Source organism: Halyomorpha halys, unplaced genomic scaffold (genome assembly GCF_000696795.3).
Source record: "Halyomorpha halys isolate HHAL.00 unplaced genomic scaffold, Hhal_1.1 Scaffold238.1, whole genome shotgun sequence".
NCBI classification, from domain to species: Eukaryota; Metazoa; Arthropoda; class Insecta; order Hemiptera; family Pentatomidae; genus Halyomorpha; species Halyomorpha halys.
This window is the reverse complement of record NW_027107468.1, coordinates 211,233-233,224: the sequence shown is the minus strand read 5'-3', so window position 1 is coordinate 233,224 and position 21,992 is coordinate 211,233. Positions and strand designations below refer to the sequence as shown.

Here is a 21,992-nt window from a genome sequence, read left to right as displayed (position 1 = left end):
AAAAAAAGAAGTAGAAAAACAATCAGAATAAACAGAAAAATTCTCATTATTTGCACGAATCAATGAACTTGAAGAATCTGAAATTTTAAATATTCTTCTAGTAAAATGATTTGAATAATAAATGCAGATAATTAGAAATAAATGCAACTTCAGGGTGAAGCTTATTTCAAAAAAGTAAAAGAAGGAATTTTCACTAATTAATCTAATAGGTGTTGTATTTTAGTCGTTGAATTGTATATTGAATAATCTAAATCTAAATAAGGTAATAATAATATTACCAATAATAAATACTACATTATTTCGATACTTGCCCTATTTCAAATTAAAATGCATATAATTCAGAAAATTGTATAATTATATAATTTTCAACTATTTACTTAACGTCATACTATTTGCCTTATAAGAATTGAGAATATTATTATCATCTTAATACTATCGAAAAAAATGCTTACTGGTGGTAGTTAAGTAGAATAAAATTTTACATTTTATTGAGAAGACAAAAAAGTTTATTTCTAAAAATAATCACTAGGAATAATTGATAACATTACAAGAACGTTAAGTTAATGTGGTGGGAAGTAGAATTGAGGAACTGATTCATTTTCTTAAAAGTATGAAATATAAACAAATAATAAAAACAATAGCAGGTACAAACCAAACTCAAATGCTGATTGGATGATTCTGCCAGGTTGCATTTCGGAAACTCCACTTTTATAGTATAACAATAAATAAATAAAAAATTAACAAAGTACCTTAAACAAATAGTAATACACCCTCCGTGTCTCATCATCTTCTTCTTTATGTAAAGCAAGAAAAATTGTTTCTATGTCAACAACCATCACAAGAAGTCTATTTATTTCAGAATCAGGTAATGCCTGCAGATGTGACATATGCTGAGCTAAAAAAAAAAAATTAAGAAAATGAAATAAAAATTATCTACACATTGACAAGGCCAATGAGTTATGTTTCAGGAAGCTCTAAGGATATACTGAGGTGATATTAAGTGGGTCCGCAAGGGCTTTGCTGAACCCATTATTAAAATTTTCAAAGCTTTCTGCACCTTGTAGTTCCTGAAAAAACTGCTCAAAGCAATTTAGGTTAGCAAACCCTTTGTTAAATATTTCAAAAATCACAACTGAGGATATCTAAATATATTTACTTAAAATATTAAAAAAGAATAAAATGAAAACAATTGTAATGTTTTTTCAAGGTAAACATCAGAAATAATCTAACAAGGATTATTTCAACTAATTTCTATTTATACGTTTCACTGTTAATATTGACGTTTCATTCCTAATATGCTTTAACAGGCTCATTTAAGTATTAATTTTTTTTTTTTTAACTCTTGAATCCAAAAACCAATTCTAGAAAATTTTTAATTAGGTTTTTATAAAATTTCTCTTAAGATCCCAGATATCAAACTAGTTTTACATAATTTTTATTAATTTTTTCCCCTTATTTTACTTATTAAACAATACAGATAATTTTATATTATAAAGCTTGCTCTGTTTTCCATTTGAGGTCATTTATGAAACCAGTCTTAAATACCATACAGTCACTGATATCAGTTGAACCAAAATAAGCTATAAAGAAGCAACCAATAGTTTTGCGAAATCATGTTTTATAAGCTATATCAATAATTTAAGTTTCACAACCTAAGGAACAATGTTCAAATGTGATTGCATTAGAAATGATGTACCTCAGGCTTTTGTTTAAAAATTAAAATTATTAGAAAATAATTGATATAAATTATAAAACATAATTTCACAAAAATGTTGGCTGGTTCCCAATACAATAGTACATTTGGGTTTACTTAATCATTGTGAATCATAGTTAATTCTAAAGAGATATATTAATCAAGGAGATGAGCAGGATGGCAATAAATAAAAATTGAAAAATCTTAACAACTTTTTGTTGAAATATAATTATTACCTATTAATAAATAGTGTTTACTTTTTTTGATTTTTTTTTAACACCACCTGAATCATCTCGATTATTCTCATTGATAATCAGTACGGTCAACTATTAAATATTTATATTCTAAAATACAATTTTTCGTATTATATCAAATTTCTTAATCATTATTCTACAAGAACTTTTTAAAAAATGTATTAACCTGAGGTATGAGAACAATTTTGACAAGGATCATTTGGATTTGCAGCAGATTTTTGAGACGCCTTCCAGCCATTGCATTTACACTCCTGACAGGATGAATATGAAGCTAGATTCAATAATTTTCGTTCTTTTGGCCAAGCACAGACCTAAAAAAATTGCAAATAGATAAATTTAAGTAGATATTAAAAAAAAAAAAATATACCAGAGTTAGATCATTATGCATTCAAACCTAACCAAGTTCTTCCAAATAGAAATATTATAAGGTAAAAACTATCCATGTAGTAAAATTTGATGAATGATTAAGCCACTAAAAAGTATAAGAGGAGGTTAAAGAAAAAGTGGTGTAACTCATTTTTTTTTTTTTTATTAATATTGAGTTATGGACATAACTGCATTTTACATAGCCAAATCTGTTAAGTGAAATAGTGGTGCAACTCTCAAATCAGTGGTATAACAGGTACTTACTCAGAATGCAAATGAAATTGTTATGATATCTGAAAAGTGGTTTAAGTTTAATTTACATTATTAAATTTTTTAAAATTTAGTTTGATAATAAACATAACTTAGTTTGAATAAACTTAAAAACTTAGTTTCATCTTTTATATGGTTTAAATAATAAGGCCATATATAAATGAAAAGGTTTAATATATACTTAATTCACTATGGGTAAATCTAATAAAGTGAAGAAATCAGAGAGATATTAGTGACTGATGTCTAAGAATGTTATGACATTGACTTCTCATATTATTTAAATTTATAATAATAATGGAGATATAATTGGCAGTTTATGAAATGAAAAGGTGATGCTTTGGAGGGTGATCAGAAATAAAATTTGACAGAGCAATCAGAAATAAATTATGTTGTCAACTGGAGACCTTAGGCAGGCTCACTCATTACCACATAGAGGTATTCCACGAGTGGTGGATCTGGGGATGGACATTGGAAATTCTTTTCAGCTAAGTCCGATGGACTCACTAACCAACAATTAAAATAACTCCCTCCTCACATATTTTTTAGTATACAAAATACCAAAAACAGTCATGGTTCCTCCTGAGGTAAACTAGTCCCTTATTTGGGTCTTCAGGGGATTCATGGTCCAACTTGAAAATTAGAGACATAAAGTATAAGAATGTTGAATGTAAGAAGTTTTAGTTGTGGTTAAAATCGGTCACAAATGAGTTTAAGTGATACAATTTAGATATCATGGTGCTGCAAGAGGTTCGCAGGCCAGAGGAAGGCTCGTTAAAGGAAGGTAGGTACAATATTCAGTACAGAGGGAGCAGTTATTATTTTTTAGGAACTGGGTTTCTGATTAGAAATAGATTGCTGTCCACATTGAGAGATTTAATGGATGTTAGTTTAAATATCGTGCAGATAAATATTTATTCTCCAAAGTGAGGTGAACATCATTGGATTCAAATACCCAAAGTCAAATCAGTAATGACTTAGATGATAAAATTGTATAATTAACATGAGATCCTATTGTGGGGAAGCAATATGGGTCAGATTATGAACTAATCCCTACAATTAGTAGTCAATTCATACTCAAAATCAAAAATAGATTAGAAATCAAATCTAGATGATGAGGATCATAAAAGCACTGAAAAATTATTGGTATGAATCAGAAATAATATTAAAAAGGTTGATAATTTGAGTCTCAGAAAAAGAGAAAGTAAAAACAACAAACCGTGGTTCAATGAACACTATCTTCATCAGTGGAAAAAAAGAAAAGCTGCTAAATTAAAAACTCAATAATTCTAGCAAAAACAATGCTCCTTCCATTCCTTAAAGAATGATGCAACTTAAGCTGTGTTCCAAGAAAAATGACACTGGCCTCTATCGAACGCCAAATGATACTGCACCTGCTCCTGACAGTTTGCTGCCTGTCAAACTGGTCCTTGGAACAAACCTCAAATTGCTCAGTAATATACTAAACCGTTAATAGAAGAACTGAGAATGAAGGAAGTCAAAATAGCCATTGGAAAATTAAACAATGGGAACTAACAATATGTGAACTATTCTAGGTATGCAGTAAAGCTAGAGAGTCTAAAATACACTTTTTGGTTAAAAAGACATGGGAAATTTAGAAAATAACCAGCAATGGAGGGAGCCTCTACTTATTCCAATGCACAAAAAGGGGCCGAGGACGGATTGTAATAACTATTGAGGAATAACACTTCTTTCTGAACAGTATAAAATATTTATGTTTATCTTCACTAGTCGAATCACAGAAAATGCTGTAGAAATTATTAGAGATTACCAATGTGATTTTAGGTGACATAATTCAAATATTACATTTATCAGTATGTCAAATAGAAATAGGGTTTAATTTTAGATGGTAAAATACTCTTGCATGGGTATGCTGATGATTTGGCAGTATTAGGTGAGAACGAGGAAACCATAACACTAAATACAACTACTGTATATTTGTATATATAGTTGACTGTAAAAATTGATATATAAGAAGATGGTCAGGGTTGCGGCCAAAAGTGAAACAAAACTAGTTTACAACTATTTTTGTTTCACTTTTGACCGCAACCCTGACCATCTTCTTATATATAAATACAACTATGTTGATAAAATCTAGTAAGGAACTAAATCTTGAATAAATTAATAAGGGAAAAACAAAATTTGATTGGCAGTAGAAAAAGGAGGAATTTTGGTGATATAAATATAGTAGAAAATACATTCGAATAGGTGGAGAAGTTAAAAGGTTAAGGGTTCTACACTAACTAGGAAAAAATATTGATGAGGAAATAAAAGTGAGATCAAAGGCAGGAAATGCTAGTTATTTATCACTTTCAAAACTGCTTAGTTAGGGATAGGCCGAAGCGTAGGTGGGAAGATCCCATCAAGACTGATCTGGTTGATTTGAGTTTGGACAGGTGTCATTAGGTAGATGTGTGTAGCCAGCGATTGTCGGTATTGGCATCTGTATCAAACCTTCAGGTTCGTGAATAATATTCTATTAAAATTATGCCAACTGGAGAAGAATTAACCCTAATGAAGTCCTATAGCTTAAGCTGAACAGTTAACATACATTAAATTGGATAGTTTATTACTGTATTTTATTTTTGGTGACAACCAGAACCATTATCTCCTTAAAAAAATAAAGGACCACAAATAAGCTTAATATAAACATTTAATTGGTTATGGGTGAAGAAAGTTAACAAAGGTAAAGATAAAAGCACAGATATACATAAATCTAACCTGCTGTTTTCTTTGTTGAATTCTTTGAAGATCGCAGGGCAATAATGTGCTGTCTGGTTTCTGAACTCCTTCTCCTTTACTATGACTCGTTCCAGCAGTTTCACTCATTAGGTAAAATTAATTTTAACTAGAATAAAACAATACAAAGTAAATAAAAGTATGAGGTTTTGTGATGAATAAAAGAAACATGATTATGAAAATAAACAATAATGTAATATGGTTAAATAAGATTCCAGAAAATGCTGTACTTGCTTGAATATATATCAAAGTTTTTTTCTGGAACTATCTTTAGTAAAATAAGGAGTTGACCTCTCTTCGGGGAAACCTAACATAATTTCAGTTCAACAAAACTCAGGATTGGAAAAGCTATCTTAACAATCTTTTAGCATACTTAATTTTGAATCACAATAAACTAAAAATGTACATGGGTTACTTAAATGGATTTTAATGAATCAACACAGGTTCATCATTGCTGTCAATGTTTTGCTAGCCTGCCACCCAAAATATCCTCATATCTAATGCAAGAAAGAACCTTGTTTAAGTTTAAAAAACATGAACATGAAACAGACTAAATTAAATGAGTGGTATTATTTTATTTCAACTTGAAAATATCTAAATAAAATAATATAATGGTAAAAGACAGCTTTGTGAAAACATTATTTTATTGACATAAACCAGAGCTTTGATTTGACAAGCCGAGATGGACTTTCACAAGTTAAATAATCATCATTGGAGTTAGAATAAACAAGCTTATGTCAATTTTTTACCATAAAGTCCTATCTCTTATCAGCAAAATTAGAAATATTTTTGCTTAAACAGATACATTTTGTTCTTATTTTTTTTTCTAATCATATCTTACAAAAAATAAAAAGTATCCTGCAAAATGTAATAACTTAAAATGAATATAATCTTGTTGGAAACTTCAAAAAACATATCTAATAAACCTCTATATACAATCATATATATTTTTTGTTTTTAAAACAGTTTGTAGTTCCAGTACAATTAGACTGTGAATTTTAGTCCATGACTGATTTCATTAATAAGAATCATTTTAATAGTATTCATCATAATTCAGTGCATACAATCCAAGTGGAATGAATAAAATATAAATTAGCAAACAAGTGGCTAAAAGAACATACCTATGAAACAAAGATTGAAATGTAATAATAGTTGGTATTTTATTTATTGTACTAACCTGGCGGAAATGATAATAAACTAGTAAAAGGAGCTTAAATAAACTTTGTCAAAGCAACAATCATCTGAATATTAGAAATGTATTGAACTTAACACTCATCAAACACACAATCAATCCGTTTACTAACAAGTCGAGTCAAAACAATACCTTCCATGATAGGATAACCTTACATATTATTGACCTGGAGAAGTTTAATAAAATATTTATTTATAAAGAAAAAATATTTTGCTATGTATATTTTTTTTAAATTTTAAGTAGTCAATAGTTAATTTTTATTTATGTTTCACTAATTTTACACCAAGCTTGTGAGTAGCAACAAGAAATGTAACTGGCAACACTGGGCATGTGTTAATTTTTAATTGACTTAAATCTGGCGTTTATTTACCTTATTATTCCAGAGGTGGAGTTGTTAGGTTGTGGTTGTTCCTTTTGGATAATTGTAGACGCACTGGTCCAAGATGTCATCGAATTCTAGTGTGAGTTTAATCTTTACCTATTTATGCTTGTCTTATTTAATTAAAATCTAGTATTAAGTCAAATGTTTTTGGCATTTAAATTTTCACTAGTTAAGTTCAGTTCATTCAATGCTCTGTTTTCATTAAAATCTGTATTGACTTTGAAATTTGTAAATTATCTATTCGTGAATTTTTATTTATTTAAAATTATGTTTAATAATCAACTATGCAACTTATTTTATGGTCTTAATTATAGGTTCCTGTGATTTATAATGCAAATATAAAGAATTGGTATGAGGATCTGTTGTTTAAATTGTCACTATTTTAGTTCATATATAGATAAGAGAGGTACTAGTATACAAAATAAAAGCTTGGAAAATTCAAGTATTCAAAATTTTAACTTACAATACCATCATTACTACTTACAGCTGTTGGCTTCCATTTGCTAGCCCTGTTAAAAATGATTTAAACACTCTCATTGGGTCCTTTTCAGTGCAGGTTGAGCCTGTACTAACTTTTCGGATTCTGAGTGAGTTTTGAAGTTCTGACAGCTGAAGCTTATTTTGTAAACTAGCACCATAAAAGATAAGGAAGTGTTAAAATCCCCTAGGCAGTAATTACGTGAAAAACAGTGTTTTTAGTGCAGCCATTATTACTGTTATTAAGGTTTTATTAATATAATTCCTGTGCACTAATCAGTGCTAAAGTTTGCTGTTTTGCACCTTTTAGCTGCTGAATGGTATTCCATGTGTTGTATGATGTTGGCCCAGTTACCATACAGATGTAATATTAATACATTTATCTAAAACTTTAAACAAAACAGCCTCTATTCATGAGTAGGAAGGGGCCTATACTCTACATGTTTTGAAATAGATTACTAATAAATTTAATGATTACTTAATGTATTTTTCTGCTTGTATTTTAAAAATGAAATACAGGATTTGGAAAAATTAATAAATCAAAATATATTATCTTATGTACATCATTTTTAAAAATACTCTGTTTCAATCATTCTAGAATTTGAACATAAAATTACTCGATCATATTAATTTATGCTTTTAATGACAGGATTAATAATTTAATTAATTTTTTGCAGAAAACAGCAGATCACAGAAGAAAATGGGATGCCGAGGAATACGAAAGGATGGCGACGGAACGCCTCCAGCAAGAATTGGAAGCTCAGGAAAAATTAAATCAACGTGCTGCTCCTGTCAAAAGAGATTATTTGAGGCAGAGAGATTACAAAGTGGATCTTGATTCAAAACTTGGAAAAAGTGTTGTTATTACCAAAAACACACCATCTTCTCAAACTGGGGGGTAAATTAGATTTATTTTTTGTGTTAGAATTACATTATTAAAGTAAGAGGCATTTGAGAAAAGAGAAGACTTTTGTTTCTCATTAGAAAGTTTTGTTTATTTAGTCTTTATCTATAAAATATGATTTTTCCTTTGATAATCATGGATATTTCTCTTATAATTTACTTATTTATATTTAATTCTTAACCTAAAATGTTAAGGATTTTTACTTTTACCAAAAGTACCCAGTTGTAGAAAGAAGAGTTATATTCGGTTTGATTAATTATCTTATGGTCAGTTTCAAATTTAACTGAGAAAATATGACCATAAGGGAAAAATCAGATACAAATTTAAAATTAAGAAACTACAAACTATTCCTCATTGAAATAGAACAGATAATGAATTTTGTTATACTTATAAGGCTATTAGAACTATGACATCTGTGTAAAAAAGACTCGGTAGGAGGGTTCTCCTATTCCATTTTCAAATTGTGGTTGAGGCAGTTCAGTGCTTACAGATTTTGTGGATTTCATCCTTAAATTTAATTAACAGAAAGGGGCTTAAATTATCTCCCTGTCTAATTCCTCTCGCAATCGGAAAATGTTTCGATTCCATTCCAGTTATTCTTATCACTGCCGTGGTAGACTGACTTTACATCCTCCATCAACTCTCCAGGGTCAGTTTTGCCTACAATGCATGTTTAAACCAAAATTCCAATATTATTGGGTTGTAATTATTTTATTGTAACGAACTTATTGTTCGTAGCGTTTTTCAATATTTCAATTTAATACTCTCTGTGTTTATAAAATGATATTTACTTGGTCAAAAATGTTTACATATTCTAAAAAAGGATTAGTTAAGGTGCTTTTATGCATCAGTTTCAACTGAGATTCCTTATCTTTAAGTGGTATTTTGCTTGCTCTAAATGGAAGAGAAGAAAAATTCATTTTAGTCATATGATTTTTTATTTCTGAAAAGGAAAATCCGCTGCACAGACGGTTAACAAATTTTTCAGTGTGTATGGCGATAATGCCGTAGGAAAAAGCACCGTTTGTAAGTGGTTTGCTCGGTTCAGAACCAGAAATTTTGACTTGGAAGATGCAAAGTGCTTGGGTAGTCCTTCATCTGTTGATGATGACGAGATTCAAGCATTGGTCACAGACAACCCTTACTCTATGACATTAGATATCACAGAAACACTTAACATATTTCATGCAAGCTTCAAGTTGAGCAAAAGCGTCCAGGATTGGCTAATCGCAAAGCCATAGTTTTCCATCACGATAACGCCCATCCTCACGTGTCTTTGCAGACCCGGCAGAAATTATTAGATTTTTTCTGACCCTTGAAATATGTTGTCACCAGCTGGTTAAAGTATGTCTTGAGCATAACATCAATGTGTTTTCACCGGCAACTTACATTTGTTTTGTACGTGACAACATGTTGGTGTCACCGGACATGAAAAGATAATTACAAAAAATTTTTTTGAGGTTAAAAGCTTCCAATTTGAATATATTTTATTCTAAATTATCATAATGTTGCACAATGTTTCGGGACTATTGTCCCATATTCATATACTTTTTTAAACCTACAAACAATAATAATTCACTATAACAACAATCCTCGTCCATGTGTATTTATGTCATATAATTATGAGGTAAATTATATGAATTATAAATACGCATGGATGAGGATTAATGTTATAGTGAATTGTTATTGTTTGTAGGTTTATTAAAGTACATGAATATGGGACAATAGTCCCGAAACATTGTGCAACATTATGATAATTTAGAATAAAATATATTCAAATTTTTTATTAGGGAGCTATTCAAATTTTTTATTTGGAAGTTATTCAAATTTTTTATTATTATTAGCTTTTAACCTCAAAAAATGTATTGTGATTGACTTACCAGACTTCCTAAAAAGAAAATCTAGAAAATGATAATAAATTTGTAGCTTAAAATATTTTTATGAAAATATTTTATATGAGATAAGGCAAATTATTGTTTAACACACTACCACTGATGGTTCTTTTTAATTTATTTTTAGGTATTACTGCAATGTTTGTGATTGTATTGTCAAAGACTCAATAAATTTCCTTGATCATATAAATGGCAAAAAACATCAAAGAAATCTAGGTATGTCAATGAAAGTTGAAAGGTCTACTTTAGATCAGGTTAAAAAAAGGTTTGAGGCTAACAAGAGGAAATTAGAAGATAAAAAAAGAGATTATGATCTGGAACAAAGGATGAAAGAAATTCAAGAAGAAGTAAGTTTCAGTTCCTATTCAATAACCATTTCTTGTTTCTTAATTTAGCTTAATTTCAGAAACAACGCAAGTGATATTAAAATAAATGACTTATCGCTGGTCTGAAAGAATTATGACACAACTGTGAACTTTGTGAAATTGGCTTGTTTTGGCGGGATCAAAAATGGGCTTACTTGATGTTTGTTTGTTTATTAAGAAATTAAGGCGTAAAACCCATCGGTCATCAACGCCAATATTCCACTCATGTACATACCCAGTGTTCAATTATATAAATGAAAAAAAATACATATATATGTATAAAATAGATAGACAGAAATACATAGCATATTAAAAACTAAACACATGATATATAAAGTATACAAACAATACATAATATACAAAAAGCACACACATATATTTATATGATGTTTGTTAATCGACATAATTGTACTAAAAATTCACCAAGGTAGGAATTTTGTTAGTACAATCATGTTGATTTACAAACATCTAATATATTCATTGCCTACGAATCCTAAAAAGTCAATTTCACAAGTTTATGATTACATCATTTATTGACAGAGCAGTGTTATGTGCTTTCTGAAATAAACTGTGGACATGTGGAAGCATTATTCACTAAAAATAATATTTAAATAGTGTTTAAAAAAGAGTGAAAATTATTTGCTCTTCAAATTCAGACACAAATGATTTTGCATTATGCCTTCATTGTTATTAAATAAATTATTTCCCTTGATAATTTATAAGTTTTTTATTGATTTAATTTTTAAGTAACGCTCATCCTTCTTGCACAACCTTTAAATTTATTATTTAATGGATTCAGGTCATGAAATTTGTTTTTGTTGCTTCTATTCCTCTCAGATTGATTATTTCATTTACAAAATTCGGTAGCCTGACTTTCAAATTTTATTATTTAGATAAGAAGTGGCACCATTAAAATGTTTTTACTTATTAAATTATTTTTTGTATAGGAAGAGAAACTTAAAGAATACAGGCGAGAAAGAAAGAAAGAAAAAAAAAGAAAATTAGAAGAGGATGAGGATGATAGAGAACCTACTTCAGCATTAGCTTCTGTTATGGGATTTTCAGGTTTTGGAAGTTCAAAGAAAAAGTGAAATTTTAAGTGGATGTGTGATACGAAATAGTTTGTTAATGTTTTTTTTATTGTATAATTGATTTTGTAAATATATGAACATGGAAATATATATTATATATAAAATATAATAGCCTTTTGATTATATATAAGCTTTTGTATATCATAAAGACAGGTTTTGCAAATGACCTTTGTAAACCTTCTCCAGAGCAAACACCTACTACCAGCTGCCAATCTTGCTCTTATTTCTTCTTAAATATTATTTTTTACTCTGACAACTTATATTTGAAGTTTATTTTGTAATTAAATAATTTAAATTAATCTAGTAATAATTAATTTTATAAAAAAGAACAAAAAAATCTTCTCACACATTAGGTTTTTTTTTCTTACCCGATATATTTTAATTGTTTAAATAATTATATTATTACATCAATATCATAATTAATCAATGTGGACTTCCCCGGGGGTCTGTGCTATCTCCAATACTTTTCTCAGTATATATGGCTGAAACTGTTGGAGCCAAGTACAAGACTGCTGTAGCTGCTTATGCTGATGATATAGCCATCTACAGTAGTTCAAATGAATGCTGGGACAGCTATGGCAGGTGGAGGAGGCTTGTACGGAAATAAACAAGAAACTGGAAGGTCTGAATATTACAATTAATCCCAAGAAGACGAACTGTATTTTCTCCTTCCAGAAGAACAAGTGTCCTCTCCCTAAAGCCTGGTGGCAGGATACGAGAATAGACCAGCAGACAGCATAGTATATCTGGGTGTCACCCTTGACTGACACCTGACACTAGCTCGCCACTGCAGTACGATCAAGTGGTCAGGACCAAGTCTTACAGGCTTAATCATCTGCTAACTTCTCCTAATCTTTCTCTCCGCCTTAAATTAATGATCTACATAACTGTGCTGAGGCCAGCCCTGGTCTACAGAACACCTATGTTGACCAACATACCTTGTGAGCCCCATCACCAACAGAAAGACTACCCCTTCCCCCAAATAATCAAATTTCCTCAGCCCCCTCTTAAAATGCTTTACCAGAATGCAGAAAACAGAGGCTATCTTCAACCCATTTTCATCATGACTTCATCCCCATGCACCCATGGAGCTTAGAAGAAAAAAAAATTATAATAGTGATTTAACTTATTGTAGTAAATTCTGTTTAAGAAAAAATTTAAATACAATTTTTTTCTAAAAAAGAAAATTTTGAACTAACATTAAATTAAAAAGTAAAATAAACATCCATTAATTTGAATATTCTCAATTAATTATAAGGAGGAATCAGTAGTCTTCATTTTTAACAGAAAAATAGTGTGATAATACAAGCTGACAAGGCATCCTTGCATTCGATTCATGTCCAGCTTCTAGCTGGTATTAATTTTTTGCAGTTTGATCTGAGTTTATGGTTGCTCCATTTGTATGAATTGTAGCCTGATAATGTAAAGCCTTTCTCAGTAAATGACCCATTTTGTTTTTATAACACAAAATGCAAATGGAAATTTTAGATTCATAATTGAACAACTTTGTTCTGGTTGGGCATTAAAGCTGCTATCATTGCTCAGACATTAGTGCGACTTTCAGGGACTGCAGCTTTGTTTCTAGGTTCTATATAGATATTATTGTATTCCAATCACTAATTTCTTTTATGCATGTGAAAATATATTTTCCTGGGAATATCTTGAAAGTTTTTTCTCTCCACAATTTTCAAAATCGATGTTTGATCATAACATTTCAATAAATAACTTTTAACAAATTATTTTTTTTTTTAACATTTCAGAAAAAAGTATTCATGTAAGCAATATCTTCATGATTATCAGTTAATTTTTTGATAGTTAATGACCAGATGCCTAGCACACTCCCTCTATAACACTAAAAATAAAGTCAGAACAAAACTCCAATTCATTTACTTATCTGTTATTCTAACCTTTCATAAAACATTGTTATGTAATACATGCATCCTGGAACTCAATTTTTGTATTGTTATCAACTTACTCCTTCAAATATTTTTTATTTCCCATACTATTATACTCAAGTTTACCTATCTGTACTATATTTGGAAAAACCAACTTTAGGCAAACTAGATCATAAGGCCATGCTGATCTAATTTTGAAAAAAAATTACAAATGAACTAAATTATAACTCTCATTGTTGTCGTCTGGGGCTTTAGGCCGTAAAACCCTGAGGTCATCAATGCCCATATTTTAACTCGTTATGAGATAGAATTCTGTATGGAACTACCACTACCACCATTTTATAAAGAATTTACTGTCTTACAACAAAAAAATTTACTTATGTTCTAAATTATAACTTTCCTTAAAACGAGGATTTCAACTTGGACCCTTGAAAACACTTGTATTAAACTACATTATACTGAAGATCTTTTGTATCTTAACATAAAAATTTTACTTATGTTTAACCATATTTTAACTCTCGCTAAAACAAGTATCAAACAGAAAATTGTATTATCACATTTTTTTATTGTAAAAACTCTTGCCATCCCGGCAAAACAAGAAAATGAAATAGCCAGTATATGTATATATATATATATTTGTAAATGCCTTTTCTTTGCTCCATAAGGTAAGAAAAAAAAAAAGTAAAAACTTTCTTAAATTTTAAACATCCCTTTTTCTTAGTTTTCAAATGAATATGAATGAACATAAAGAATATACATCAATATTTTACACACATAGGTAATAAAATAAATAAATAAACAAATTATAAAAGCTGTTTTATTTTTTTAGTTTAACAGAAAAAAGATTTATGAAGCAATCTTCTTAGGGGTAGGCCTACCTCCTTCACGGAACCCATTCCTAAAAAAAAATGAATAAATAAAAAATTTTATTTCACCAATAATGTAAAATACAAAATATTCAATGGTTAAAATGATGGGAAATTTAGTTCCTTAACTTTAAAAACATAAACTCCTTTGGTTATCATCACCTATGATTCATCTAACATGTGGAATCATAGGAGTAATCCAAAAAATTACTATATAACTAATATAAGAAGCAGTTACAATTTATGAAGGGCATAGAACAACAACAGTGCTATATAAGAAAGAATTTATTTATTGATCACATTTCTTTACTTTAATTCTGTCTTAATTAAATTATAGTTTTCAATTGCCTGTCTCAGTTAAATATTATATCTTGGTTGAGCTTTATTTTTTTTTTTTATTTTCAATTTATATCTAATGATCCCCTCCCCCCCCCACAATTTATATTACGGGAGTATATCAAATGATCATCAAGATAGCTACTAGTGATAGCAAACTCCATAATCATTTAATCCCTATTACATCTACAAATGCTCAAGGATGCAACAGGACATCCTTGGCTTCCTTAGTACATTTTACCTATATTAAAAAATATTACCAGACTATTTAATTGGAGTGTCATTCACAAGCAATAAACACAACAATAAATAACTGAATTATCACCCCACAATACAATATATAAAAAAATTGACCCAGTACATGATAGTAAAAACTTCCTGATGGATATATAATAAACAAACAGGTAAAGGAAAAAAAATGTCTTTCCTACAAATTAAACCTCTTCACAGTGCTGAGAATTTGTGATAACACTGTCACTATACTACACGAAACATGAAAAGCAACCAACATATAATGAAATCTGCTTTTTGACAAGATTGTTACTTTGAACCATATGTATTATTTTTACTAAAAATTGAAATTATATCACCAAGAAGTTTACCAACTATGCAAGTTCAAGGAATTCATCATATTATAAAAATCCTGGAAGATTGCTGATTGACCGTGTGTATCAATGAATGGTATATGGTTCGGGTGGGGTCAAAAAAACTCAAATAGTATACCATTTACTATTTGAGTTTTTTTGACTGCACCTGGACCATATTCCATTCATTATTAAAATAAATGGATATTCCAATAAAGGGAAAAGAACAGCTTTTACATCTTCTGAAATAATTATAGGAACAACATACCAGACTAAAAAACAATAACTAAGTAATAGTAATTTAATGACTATAATTCATAGAATAATTACAAATCATAGAATTTTTTATGTGAAAAATTGATGAAAAGATAATAAAATTAACCACGATCACAACAAATAGTTTTTTCGGCCTCTATAATATTTAAACAGGTGGGGATATTCAAGAAAATCTAAATAAGCAGCTAACATGTCAAAGACACTTCTATATTAGCATTAGAGGAGAGGAATGTAATGTTAAAAGATGTTGCACACGAGCACTTAATGTGTTAATATTAATATCTCCATTCATCTATCCACATGGTCAATCATCAATAATCTTCCAGTGTGTTAATATTAGTTTTTAACTTTACAAATAAATTTCATATTCTTAGTTAAATCTTACCTGAACCTCCTTCGTACAACTTTGAGGTACCTCATTCTACCAGTTCCAGTAGTCTTCCTTCTCTGACCCTTTACACTCCAATTATCTGAATAAATCAATTCAAAATAATAAAAACATCTAATATTTTAAATAATACAAATGATTTTTATTCAAATACAAGGTGCCTCCAAAAACCTTTTAATGGGATTTCCAGAGTTTGCTAGGTTTAATATTCAGGAAATATAGAACACCTGGGCATGAAACATGTAGGGTTGTAAGAAAAACTACCCTTACATAGAAATTCCCATGTATTATACCTTCCATATTTTAGGAAGAAATATGAACTAGAAAATAGAACCAAAATATGAACTACTTATATCCATAGCCATTCAAATATAGTGACCTAGGATATAAAAACATATAGCTTATAGACACAAATAATTCCAGATCTGTGATACTCAAGGCCTTAGCTATGTAATTTACATTGGATAGAACAACTATGGTTATAACAATACGGTTTTGATTATCAAACAATAACAGATTGATCACCTTCAGAACCTCATAAAAAATACGTACTGACAAGAACCCTAATTTTCAATAGAATATTTCTTTTACTTAAATCCTATGTTTGAAAGGAGGGGGAGAAACATTTCTGTTCAGCGAAGTGTTTTCTGTTAAATTTAATTATTTTTTTCAAAGGAAATGCATGATGAAAAAAGTACAAACTTTCAATGAGGAAGAGAATTTTATATTGGTTATTGTCATAAAAATGGCGAGAGGCACATCAGTAGTGCTAAAGAACTGAATGTAAGTCGCTCTACCATATTTTCAACTTGGAAAAACAGGGCTTTGATTCAAGATCTTGTAGAAATAATGGGCTTCAATAAAAATTAATAAACATCTTTGTTCTACCTACAAAAAAACAGATGATACATTGCTGAAATTGTAAAAAATTAAAGAAGCTGCAATATTTCACTAACAGGTACATCCTATGCTCTAAAGAAAATAACTTTTAGAGGTTATATATACATAAAAGTTCTAGGCATATTATTGGTTTTACAAAGTAGTGGGTGAAGTTGTAGGAACACTTCTAGCATCTAACTGAAACTTGGTTATCTAACTAAAAAAAGGTTTCACCTATCATTCCAAAAGGGTACAGTGACTAAGACATCTTCAACACAGATAATATAGTTTTTATATTATAAACTTAACGCTGAATGTGCTCTATGTTTTACAAGGAGAAAAATGTTTGAATGGAAAACTTTTAAAATATAGGATACTCTTTGGTGGCAAACATGAGCAGATAAATATTTTTAAAAATACAAACTTTTATAATTGTTTAAAACTAGTTTTGCTCAGCCTCTAAAATATAAAAATTTACCAGTCGAATAATAAAATAAACCAAAAGCCTGGACCATAACTGGCCTCTACAACAAATTCCATAAGACTTGATAGAGGGGTAACAAAAATAACCATATTTCGAAACTTGTCAATAATTGTGTATCTTGCATTTAAAATTAATAAAGGGAACATTTTAGCCACTAAATGTGTGCGTTTAATATACCACAAAACAATATTTCATAGGAAACAGCTTTCTTTTTGAGATCTGGAAGAAATTCCAAAGGCAAATCCTTATGTGACTATAATTGTCCACCAACCTAGGGACAATTAACAATCTTCTAAACAAAAATCTGTTACATTGAGATCTCAAAATGAGGAATAATCACATGCTCCAAATGAATTAAACATAACAGATTTTTCCCCCTGCTAGAAAACTACACCAAAATAGTCTTTAGGAGTCACAGACCAAACTTAGATAACCTGTTTTCAGATGTTGCTACAGGATGTTCCTCTTAAGAAAATAACCTAAGTAAACAGTAAACATTATACTAATAAAAATTATTCTATCATAATTTCTATAATTTTTTAAAACATGGGTTGGTTTAAAGTAAAAGAAACATTATTAGAAAAATGAGTTCTTGTTTTTAAGTTCTTTTTATAGCATCCTAAAATAAAATAAATTTGTAATTATTGACATTGTAACCATGGCTGCTTTATCGAGTAAAACAGTCAACTATTTTCTCAATACGTTTAGAGCATCAAAATTCAAATGATAAAACTAACTGCTAAGTGCACCTAATTAGCCAGAACATTTCTGAATTTGTAGTCATTACCAATACTTAAACAAAGAATAAAAAGACAAAACTTACAGTGTCTGAGTTTGGCACTCGGATATCCACACTGAGCACATCTAGACTTCTGGATGTGATATGATGACCTACCACACCTCCTGCACAAGGTGTGAGTCTTATTTCTTCGCTTACCAAAGCTTGAAGTACCTTTCGTCTAAACCAAATAAAAATCATACATAAGTACCCATACAACAAAAATTTAAATAATTTCTTATACCACCAAAAATGGTGGTACTATTATTACATCATGTTGTAAACTTAAAAGTAATATACTTAGTTTATGTATATAAACAATATTTTAAGAAAACCCATGAAACAACCAATGAATTAAAATACATACATAACATTTAAAACTAACAACCCAATTTAAAAGTATTAAAAACTACATCTAAAGAAATGTTTTCAGACATTGAATACTAAAATATCGTTGTTATAAATTTAACCTAAACTTCAAGAAAACGTGGTTTGAACACTAATGTTGAAGAATCAAATACTAATTTAGAACAAATAAAGTTATCATTTGTAATTTTGAATATGATTATTTCTATATGATTCGAAATCTAATAACAAAAAGCGATTATAAAAATAATACGGGATATAGTACTGAGTACGTACCATTTTCCAAATGAACAAGACACTTAGAGCCCACAGCAACCTAAATCATGAATTTGAGTTAGCACCAATGTCTGTATGATAACACTATAAATAGTACTACTTCACTACAAAACTATAAGTTAGCTTCTGTTTTGATATTTTGGTGTTAAAAGGACTTGCGGTAATTATTTTTAAAACACCTTATAATTAATTATTTTAGCAGGCGTTATTATTTCTTTGAGACAGTTCTTAAATAACCTATGATCTTAGGACTGAGGCAGGTTATCAAATCTTGTTCACATGTTTTTGATGTTGTGTTCTGACCCACTGATAATAGGAAATTTAAAGTTTAGTTTTAGAGTTTATGGTTTTAAAATTAAGTGTATAAAGTAGCAAACACATTTTCTAATCAACTAAACCCTAAAATGGCGGACGGATCTCAAGAAATTACAAAAACTGGCATTAATTTAAATTCTGAAAACGATTTTAATCTACTTTCTAGATATTTTTTAGACAATATTCATAGGTATCGCGAAAATATTGTTGTGCCCAAAAATCTTGGACCAGTTGCCATCAAGAGCAATGAAGAAAAGTTAGTTGAACGATTTTTTGAAAGTTGTGGTTTTAAAAGTATTATGAGTTGTGTAATTGGTTATGGCTTAGGAGCAGCTTTAGGTTTATTCACATCTAGCGTTAATCCATCTGTTGCACCAGATGCACACAAACAGACAGCCAGAGAAATCTTCAGAGAAATGAAAACTACTACATTGAGTTATGCCAAAAATTTTGCTATGGTTGGTGGAGTATTTTCTGCTGTTGAGTGTGTTATCGAATCACATAGAGGAAAAACTGATTGGAGAAATGGAACATATGCAGGAGGTGTTACAGGTGGACTAATAGGGCTCAGAGCTGGAGTTAAAGCAGGCGTTTTTGGTGCAATAGGTTTTGCTGCATTTTCTACTGTTATTGATTATTATATGCGGGGACATTAGCTCGTCACTGCTATATACACTATTGATTAGGCAATGTATATATTAGGGAAGTAAGTAAATTTTAGAAAACAGTAATTTCATAGATCTTTTTATTTAATTATTTCTTTGAACAGTTATTTGTTTTATCTTACTTATATGCCTTACATTCAAACTTTAAGAATCTTTTACCATAAGTTCTTCTCTCAAAATGGAATATATTGAATAAATATAGAGTTAATTTTCTAGTCTCTACTTAGTTTCCTTGAATTACTCTAGTAAGTTTTATGAATTGAAAGAATATCTTAAATTCAATTTTTGTGAAAATTTCAAAGTACTTCTGCAATCATAACTTACATTTCAAGTGTCTGACTATTATTCATTCTGCATTAATTTTTTTTTTCTCAAGATTACTTGTGTATTATTCAATTCAATTAGTAAATTCAAGAACATCAGTATACTTTCTTTTTTTTAATATTATTACTTTCTAAATTACAGTCGTTATATGATATTTTGTGTTTTTCAGCACTTTAACCAACAAAAATGCTTTGTAAACTTTAGAATAGATTGGATGATGTAACCATTTCATTCAGCCACAGTTTTAAAGTTTGTATACAGATTAATTATTATTATTCTGACTGATATAAAATCACTCCACTCTATTATTCTATTTTTAACTGGCAGGTAGTTCTTTTTCAGGTAGTTTTACATGTAAATGTTTATATATTAATGTTAATAATCTACAAACAGGAATACTTAGCTCCTCTTTTCTGTTTAGAGACAAATTCTCAAAATGTTAGGTCATTACCAATTCCTAGAAATTAATAAGAACCTAGGGTCTTCCTGATACTAATTTTTAATTTTTAAAGACTTTTTCCAGTTCATTGTTTACATTTTGTATCATATTGTACAGCAAATAAAGATGTTACCTGTTTATCTCTTAATTTAATTAAATAATGTAATAATTATATTTATATTAATTATAGATTATGCTTTCGCATTAATTACTAATAATTAATTTGTGATGTTTTTGAAATAATGCTGAAGAACTGGGATAGATTCTTGGTCGGAAAACTAACTTTTAAAATTAGTTATATCCTATAACGTTGGTAGAAAGAATTATTTTTGTCCTGTTACTTTTTTCTTATTATATAAAATAATTAATACCAAGTATTAATTATATCTACAGCACACTACATTTGCTGGCAAACTCTGCAATAAGATCCTTGTTGAACTATGTATATTCTTCATGATAATGTAGAAAACCTTTTTTGAAAATCTAGTGTACTAAGTCTAAAAAGAGTTTGCCTGTAGGGGAAGAGAGCTTGCAATTAACACAATTAGGAACCAAAGCAATACAATTCCTTAAAAAAGGTGATTACCAGTCAATACAGCTATTATGTTCGATTGAGATTTAGTGTTCTTAATTTGAGCCTGTCCTATTCATGATGAGTAGGAATGTTTTTACACCAGCAAAGTGTTATTGAATTCTTGCAGCGAAGAAGAATTATTAACATGCCTGATCGCTCAGGGGTTAAACATAGTGTTAAGCAGCATCATTTGAAGGGACAAATTTTGATTTCTGGTTTGGTTGAAGATTTTCGAGTTGAAGAGTTACGAGAAGTAACCGAAAATCAACAGCTGGGAACCTACAGTGCTAAGTGTAGAATCGTATGAGAACCTGACCTACAAATAAATAATATTCATAATGCAAACATTTAGATTTGAAGACTGCCACACACTACTACTTTTGATTGGAGAAGTTTGTCGGGGGGGTGCGGTCAGCAAAGAACAACATAAATAAACAAAACCATATTTATTTATTATATGCCGACGTTTCGATCTGAGTTTCAGGTCTTCATCAGGGGTTGTGGCGTAGAAGGTAGGCTGGCAACTCACTACTTTCACAACACACCAACTACTTTTTGTTTCAGCTCAAAGGAAACAGGGCTTTCAATGATTAAGAAACTATGGGCATTGGTTATTGTCTTATTGGAGACTTTGTACCAGACAACAACTGAATAAGAGTTAGGAGTTTTCCCAACTTGGCAAGTCATTTCTGCTCACTGTGTCAGGGCAAAGAGCTTGGTGGCATTATGTAAAATACTGTAGTTGGTTAAAAACTTATACCTTACAGGGTGCCATGAGTGTTCACATATACCTGAGAGATGTCTTTTAACTCATAATTGTTTTCTTACTGTTATTTATATTATTCACAATTACTGTAATGATATCAGGAGCTTGTAGTTAGTAGAATATTGTAGTAACACTGTT

General features: G+C 29.6%; 4 protein-coding genes across 5 annotated transcripts in view; 2 read left to right on the top strand and 2 right to left on the bottom strand.

Moving 5' to 3' along the window:
• Gcn5 (Gcn5 acetyltransferase) overlaps positions 1 to 6,670 on the bottom strand; it is a 23,326-nt gene extending 16,656 nt beyond the window's left edge. Inside the window, 4 exon segments of the mRNA XM_067045796.1 lie at positions 743 to 895; positions 2,114 to 2,258; positions 5,323 to 5,449; positions 6,518 to 6,670. Coding sequence (XP_066901897.1) covers positions 743 to 895; positions 2,114 to 2,258; positions 5,323 to 5,430 — 406 coding nt within the window. The 5' untranslated portion in view covers positions 5,431 to 5,449; positions 6,518 to 6,670.
• Positions 6,671 to 6,845: 175 nt separating this feature from the next.
• On the top strand, positions 6,846 to 11,990 carry LOC106679988 (zinc finger matrin-type protein 2). 2 transcript variants are annotated; one of them, XM_014419420.3, is made up of 4 exons: positions 6,846 to 6,993; positions 8,069 to 8,289; positions 10,315 to 10,534; positions 11,500 to 11,990. In XM_014419420.3, the coding sequence occupies exons 1-4, from the start codon at positions 6,976 to 6,978 to the stop codon at positions 11,641 to 11,643; spliced, it is 603 nt and encodes a 200-aa protein (XP_014274906.1). In that variant the 5' UTR covers positions 6,846 to 6,975; the 3' UTR covers positions 11,644 to 11,990. The 2 variants fall into 2 exon arrangements, with proteins under 2 accessions (XP_014274906.1, XP_014274907.1); XM_014419421.3 differs by lacking the exon at positions 6,846 to 6,993 and adding an exon at positions 7,428 to 7,501.
• A 2,347-nt stretch (positions 11,991 to 14,337) lies between these two features.
• Positions 14,338 to 18,811, bottom strand: RpL37a (ribosomal protein L37a). Its single transcript, XM_014419462.2, has 4 exons — positions 18,772 to 18,811; positions 18,175 to 18,310; positions 15,986 to 16,070; positions 14,338 to 14,436 (listed from the first exon to the last, which is right to left on the bottom strand). Exons 1-4 carry the CDS (start codon positions 18,772 to 18,774, stop codon positions 14,385 to 14,387), a joined length of 276 nt encoding a protein of 91 aa, XP_014274948.2. The 5' UTR covers positions 18,775 to 18,811; the 3' UTR covers positions 14,338 to 14,384.
• A 212-nt stretch (positions 18,812 to 19,023) lies between these two features.
• On the top strand, positions 19,024 to 19,969 carry LOC106680007 (mitochondrial import inner membrane translocase subunit Tim22). The gene has a single exon (XM_014419461.2). The coding sequence runs from the start codon at positions 19,176 to 19,178 to the stop codon at positions 19,740 to 19,742; it is 567 nt and encodes a 188-aa protein (XP_014274947.1). The 5' UTR covers positions 19,024 to 19,175; the 3' UTR covers positions 19,743 to 19,969.
• The last annotated feature ends 2,023 nt before the right edge of the window (positions 19,970 to 21,992 follow it).